This window comes from Gastrolobium bilobum, unplaced genomic scaffold, assembly GCF_033153095.1.
Source record: "Gastrolobium bilobum isolate Gb01-03AN ecotype WA unplaced genomic scaffold, APGP_CSIRO_Gbil_v1 utg2798, whole genome shotgun sequence".
In the NCBI taxonomy this organism is placed as follows: Eukaryota; Viridiplantae; Streptophyta; class Magnoliopsida; order Fabales; family Fabaceae; genus Gastrolobium; species Gastrolobium bilobum.
In genome coordinates, this window is record NW_026898492.1 from 48,808 (window position 1) to 55,401 (window position 6,594).

The following is a 6,594-nucleotide window of genomic DNA, read 5'->3' on the forward strand; positions in this document are numbered from 1 at the left end:
GCTCAAGGGAGCAAGCCAGTGAGCACATATTAATGATGTTTAATCTTCATTTAACTTGATCCTTATCTCTTCCAACTTCCTTTATCCACCAATATTGTGATCTATCATTTTAAACCTGAAATAATATAAAAAATGAGAATCATATCCAAATATTAAAACCCTATAATCTTTTGCAGTTATTAATTATTACTATGTTCTTGATCATATTCATCTTTATTTAATCTATTTTTTTTATCTTAAAATATAGTGTCTGTGACACTTCAATTTATCTGCAATACAATAAGTTGTAGGCACAAATCCATTTACCAGAATTTGTCGGGTGTGGGGCATAGGTAAATCATAAATGTAGCAATTGAATCAACCAAACAAAATTATAAGCTCAAGAAGCCGATACTTCACTGTAATTTTAAATATTAAATTACATTCATACGTTTTCATTACCCGTTGGACTCCTGAAAATAAGTAAAAAAAAGTACAAAGCAAGTGCAGTGATTTGGATTTGAGAAAAAAAGGAAAATACCCATTTATCCAAAAGTGAAAACCTTGGACATTTGGAGAGTAGTTCAGTGGCTTTGGAATGGAGTTGGAGGGCAACCATCATTTCATCGTTGCGACGAATATTGTCGAGTCACTTGCACTCGTACTCAGTTAGTTGCTAAAGCGCCATTGAAGAGAGAGAAAGTTAGGGATTTGACATTCAAATCATTGTCATATTATTGGTAACTTGGGCATCAACCAAATTCAACAAAACTATTCTACCAGAGTCATAACAAATAGAGTAAACAAAAAATCAATTCAAACTCGTAAGAGATTTCGATTATATATGCTTTTGTGTCTCTATCTTCGTCGATAAAGAGAAAGGGTGGGAGACAGTGAAGGGAAAGAAAAAGCTAAAAGTGTTTATTTTTTTTCACAAATTTCTATCGTTGAATAAGATTATAATCAAGTGATATTAAGAGGAGTATGTAAAGTAAACAAAAATAAAATTAAGCAAAATAACTTATTTCATATTAATATTATTTTTATCTTTCAAGGACTAAAAAGTGTTTACTTTATTTTTGATTGATCACTGAGGTCGATCATACATTAGATGTGCACTAAGGTTGTCTCGCATCTTTTAAGCTTATTATCAAATAAAAAATAAATAAATTGTTATTATTAATTTTACTTGTTTAAAGGTTTAAAGTAAAGGAAAAGGCCTAAAATTGGGGCCGGTAGTGGTGGATTTTTGCTCAATCCGACTTATCGTATAATGTTATAATTTAGATTTGAATTTTTTCACAAGAAAATCATTAAAACTCGCACTCTAAATTAAGGGGTAAGTTTTTTATATCGGTGTAAAATAAAAAAAATTATATTCAATTTTGATTATTGATCTGCTTGCATTTAATTATTTATTTATATAACAAATTCAAATATAAATAAGATTAATAGTTAAAATTCAAATATAACTTATATTGATGTGAAATATTCCTGACCCTATTAGGAATATTTTAAATTAAATTTATATGATAGTTAAATATAATTTTAAAATCAATCTATTATTGCATATAAACTAAAAAAATGCGTCAAACTAGTAAATATAAGTTAATATGATAAGTCATGATTGGTCTAGTAGTGAAAATTTTGGTTATAAATTATTTGTGCAATTCTCACTTTTATATATATATATATATATATATATATATATATATATATATATATATATATATATAATGAATATAAAAGATTTTTTTTTTTTTGATAACATGAATATAAAAGATTTCGTTAGTACCTAAATTAACATAATATTTATTAGATTAGGAGTGCGGAGCTAGACACATTAGATTCGATACCTTCAAACTAAGTGGGTAGCCAAGTTAATATTAAAAAAATTTACAAATTCATCTTTCATATCACTCATTTAAAGTTAGAAATTAATATAAAATATTAAAGAGGAATAGTTTTTCATGTTGCAGAAGAATTATTCACTAAGTGGGGCTCATCACTATTTTTTAAAAAATAATAAAAATGGAGAAATTATTTTGATCCTATTGAAAGGATAATAATATTTTCTGCAACAGGAGAAGTTATTATCCCAGTATTAAAATATAAAAGTATAGATAGTTCTTGCTTTCACGTCTTCAACCACTTCTTAATATATAATTATTAATTTTTTTTTTTGTGGGGGGTGGGCATTTGTTTGCTGTGAATGGTGGCAGAAGTTGAATGATTTGGTTCATTAGTGCTATTAAGAACCATTTTAAATATTTTATTATTAAACTAGTTTTTAAAATATAAAATAATTATCAAAACTTTTTATATATCATTATTTTAATTTTTTATAAGAACAAACCTTTTAAATTTTTAAAGATTTAATTTAAGGGTTAATATAATCTCATATTGTATTAGAAAAGAGTAGACACGCATGTGGTGGGATCCACCATTTACACAAAAAAAGGAAAAAAAATAAAAAAGAGTGTCATGATTTTCTATGGATATATTGGAGATAAAATTACTCTTATGTTATATAAGAGTAATTTTTTCCTTAATTTAATGACAAAAGCTTTCAAAAATTGATGGGATTAAATCATTATTTTCTTAAGAAAAAATATTTTCCTTTTATGATTCAAAAAGTGAATTACTTTTACATTTTCTTTTTCATATATGAGAATATAATTTTTCTTGTTGTATGAGATAATTTGTCATATGCACACGTAAAAAAGTAAATAAGGTTCACTTATATTTTTTCTCTCTTTTCTTCTTATTGGATGCTATTCAATTTTATATATACATAAGATAATTTTATCTCATATAATATGAAAAATTATATTGCTATATACATGAGAACATTTTCATATGCTTTTGTGGCCATAAAGACAGGAAACTAATACAACAAATCACTCTGTATACCAGTAATAGTTGCAACAGTTAACACTATTTTACATTCTTAATTCCCTAACATACAAGTTGGCGAAAGAACACTCCTGCACAAAAGTAAGGGCACCCAGAATAAGGTCCTTTGGTCTCAAAATTCAATATTCCTTTTCAGTCTCTCTCTCTCTCTCTCTCTCTCAAATAAAAGCTTATCATTTCTCTTCTTCCCACATCATGACTTCCTTCATATCAAAATAAAGGGTCCCTCAGAAAAAATCCTAAAAGTGCAAAAAAAAAAAAAAAAAATCTTAAATAAAAAACTAAAGAAGTGAAAGAAAAAAAAAAAAAAAAAAAACCAAGACCTATAATTTTTGCTCTTAGAAAAGTGCTAAAATTCTTTTAGTCTTTCTGCAAACTCCGTTGGGCAAATCACTGCTCCATCTATGCAGAGACCACCTTTGGTGTGGGTGCAATCAATTTGGGCCAAAGAAAACTTTATGCTTATGGGCCCATTGGGCCTATCGACGGCAAAATCTCCAACATGGCAGTGGGTCCATTCTCCTGGCCCACGCAAATAGGACTGGGACAGTGAACGCTGGCCGTCTGATGTACATAGTTGAAATCTGACGGGCTTGATGTCCCAACCATGCACTTGATCAAGGTTGCACACGCGCCTGCCCAATCTCTTAGAGGTCTTCCCCAATTGAAGCCTGAAAAATAGGCTATAGTTCCCTTTTGGAAATTCAAACTCTAGCTCCCCTAATACTTCAACCCACCACATTTGTTGAAGATATGCAACACCCTTGAACCTGCATGTTCAAATTCAATGTTCAATTAACTCTTTGCTTTATTTTTATTATTCTAGAATTTAAACCGATTTAATCTAGTTCGAGCACTGTGAAACCCATACTAGGAATGCACTTCCAACATAAATTTTTTTATTATTAAAACTTGAACTCGAGAACAAGAACTAAACTATTATTTAAAAAAAATAAAATTGAAGTGATTTATAAGATTGTGTTAGTTATTAGAAAAACTTATAATCAAAATGCTCACAATAAAACATTTGACTTAAGCTTGTTAAACGCATGTTAAAAACAAAAGGGATAATTTAAATATATAAAATTGAGAATAAAATTTAGAAATGAACTATTGTATAATTTCTCATAAAATCTATTCTTGAATTTTTGTTCCTAATTTTTAAGAAAACCAAAATAATCTTAATAAGGAGTGATGTTTGAATTCCTATTAAAAATGTGGAGACATGCTAAGACACAAAAAAGAGAACAGTCTTAGCTCAATAACTTTAAAAATTAATCGTGATTGCGTATGTCTAAAGTCTAAAGTCTAAACATATATATACTGAGAATTTTGTGTGCCGCTCTAAAACTATTCAATAATTTATGAGAAATTATATTTTTATGTTATATGAGATTGTCCTCTCATGTTACATTCATATCAAAAAATATACCTGTTTTTTTTAAATTAATGGATTTCATTTTATTTATTTCTCAACATAAAAAAGTTTGTCTCCTATTACATGAGAGAAATTATCCCCATAATTTTTTATTTAGCGAAGGTTTTCATGCCATGTAAAATGCACATAACGATAAAAAAGCACGCTTCTCAATTTTATTATACTTAATTTATGAAGAAGACACTCTATTACTAAAAGAGAAACATATGAGCAACGATGCTTTTGTTTTGTTTGGATATGTGAAATTCAACTATCATCACCAAAAGATACAACATTAATTACTTAAGATTACTTTTGTTAAATACAAGTCCTTTTTGGCTACTGTATAACATTTTTTAAGTGCAACTTCCTTGCACTTTTGTTCCCTATTCTTTAATTATCTATAAGATATGAATGGCTGACTAGGAAAAATTAGTTACAAGAATATTGTAAAGCAAATTGCCAATAGCCTTTTGAAAACAAACCATTTGTAAAAGTCTTTATAGAAAGGAAACAAATAATAATTAAGGTAAATTATTTTTATTGAAATCTAGATATATAGATAATCCTTTCTTTGTTGCTGTCATGATAGATCCACCCCACCTAAAATCTAAAACTTTAAAAGAAAAAGATCTATTTTCTCATTTTCTGTGAACACAAGCAAGCCTATTTTTCATTTACAACTTAATTCGATCAGAAACATTTCAAAACCTTACCTTTCAATGAGCATAAGAATGCTAATTCAGTTAACAATCAACAAGGTTCAACTTAGATCACAAGATCAAGAGAAAAGACTTGAACATATACATAAATTAGAATAATTTTTCTTCATTATCATTTTTGTTAGGAAAAAAAATTAAAATATATGAACCGCTCTCACCTTGATTCCTCAGTTGGAATATGATTCCAATATCTTCTATCGTCGATTCCTGTTATCTTGAAGGACTTTGATGAAATGAACAAGCAAACTTGACCACTGCTTCTGTCCAGCCAAACTTCCTGTAACAATCACCACAAAGGACAAAAATAAAACTTGTCAATGCAATGAAGAGATAGGAAAAAAAAAAGAAAAAGGAAAATTAAGAAGACACAAATAAAGGGTAAATCCCAATGAACAAGGCTCTACAATTTGTTAGGGTAGTTTTACCTTTGTATTTTTTTTTAACAAAGAGACTCTTTTCCAAAATTTGGAACCTCCCTCTAGATATCCTTATATTTTGTGGAAAGAAACTGTTTTTCAGACTTGAATGTGTGACCTTCCCATCACTAGTATACGAGAAGACTCAAATTAAAGGGTAAATTCCGGTGAATAAGGATCTTCGACTTGCTAGAGCAGTTTTATCTTTATATTTTTTTTTTATAAAGAGACTATTTTTCAGATTCAAATCTATAATCTTCTGGTCACTCGTTCTCGAGATACCCTTATATTTTTCTGATCACTCACCCTCGATGAGACTCAAATTAGTTGAAAATAATGATGCTAAAGAACCGATTCACAAATATAATTAAGAAGGTTGAGTAACTTACTTTGGAACCACCATCAAAGAAATTGGGTTGACATAGTTTGGCATAGATCTCTTTCTTGGTCATAGAACCAAGATTTTCTTCACCAAGAACTTTATTGATAAGATATTTGTAGCTTGGTGGCAACTTTGATTCCCATACAAAGTCAGCAGAAGCAGCTCTATGAAAAGTTCTGTTCACTCTAGCCAATTTGCAAATTTCTTGTGGATCAAAATTCATCATCATGGAAGAGATGAAGCTCTCCGGGATATCATCAAAACTAGTCTCTGATGACAGAGAAAAAGAGGCTCCATCATCATTTTCTGCTGCAGTTGTAGAAATTCCAGCCCCCATAAATGAAAAACACAGAGAAATATTATATATATGTTAAGGTGAAGAAATCCAAGACTATGGTGAAAAGGTGTTGTTTTGGTTCAGTGGTAAAGCAGAAGGTGGTAAACCAAATGAGAGCCTGAAGAAAAAACTGATATAGAAGTTGCTTTCATTCTCTGTGTGTATGGATTAAGGAAGGGTAGTGGGCGTGCACCATTGGGTTTTGGCTTTTAATAAAGACACAAGTGGTGGAGAGTGTGAGGTAAGAGGTATAAAGGGAAGTTTCTTCAAGTCCATTATGCTAAAGTTCCAAACCAGAAAAAAAAATTGTAATTATAAGGTGGACGTGTACATGACTGTGCATGGAATATAATATGTGCTTTATGTGGGGAATATTAGAGCACAAGATAAAGATAAGAATATTTGAATTAGTTTCAAATATTCGT

General features: G+C 29.4%; 1 protein-coding gene across 2 annotated transcripts; it reads right to left on the reverse strand.

Moving 5' to 3' along the window:
• Positions 1–2,816: 2,816 nt before the first annotated feature.
• Positions 2,817–6,388, reverse strand: LOC133316771 (F-box protein PP2-A13-like). 2 transcript variants are annotated; one of them, XM_061518552.1, is made up of 4 exons: positions 5,840–6,388; positions 5,637–5,639; positions 5,193–5,311; positions 2,817–3,665 (listed from the first exon to the last, which is right to left on the reverse strand). In XM_061518552.1, exons 1-4 carry the CDS (start codon positions 6,167–6,169, stop codon positions 3,245–3,247), a joined length of 873 nt encoding a protein of 290 aa, XP_061374536.1. In that variant the 5' UTR covers positions 6,170–6,388; the 3' UTR covers positions 2,817–3,244. The 2 variants fall into 2 exon arrangements, with proteins under 2 accessions (XP_061374536.1, XP_061374535.1); XM_061518551.1 differs by lacking the exon at positions 5,637–5,639.
• Positions 6,389–6,594: the final 206 nt, after the last annotated feature.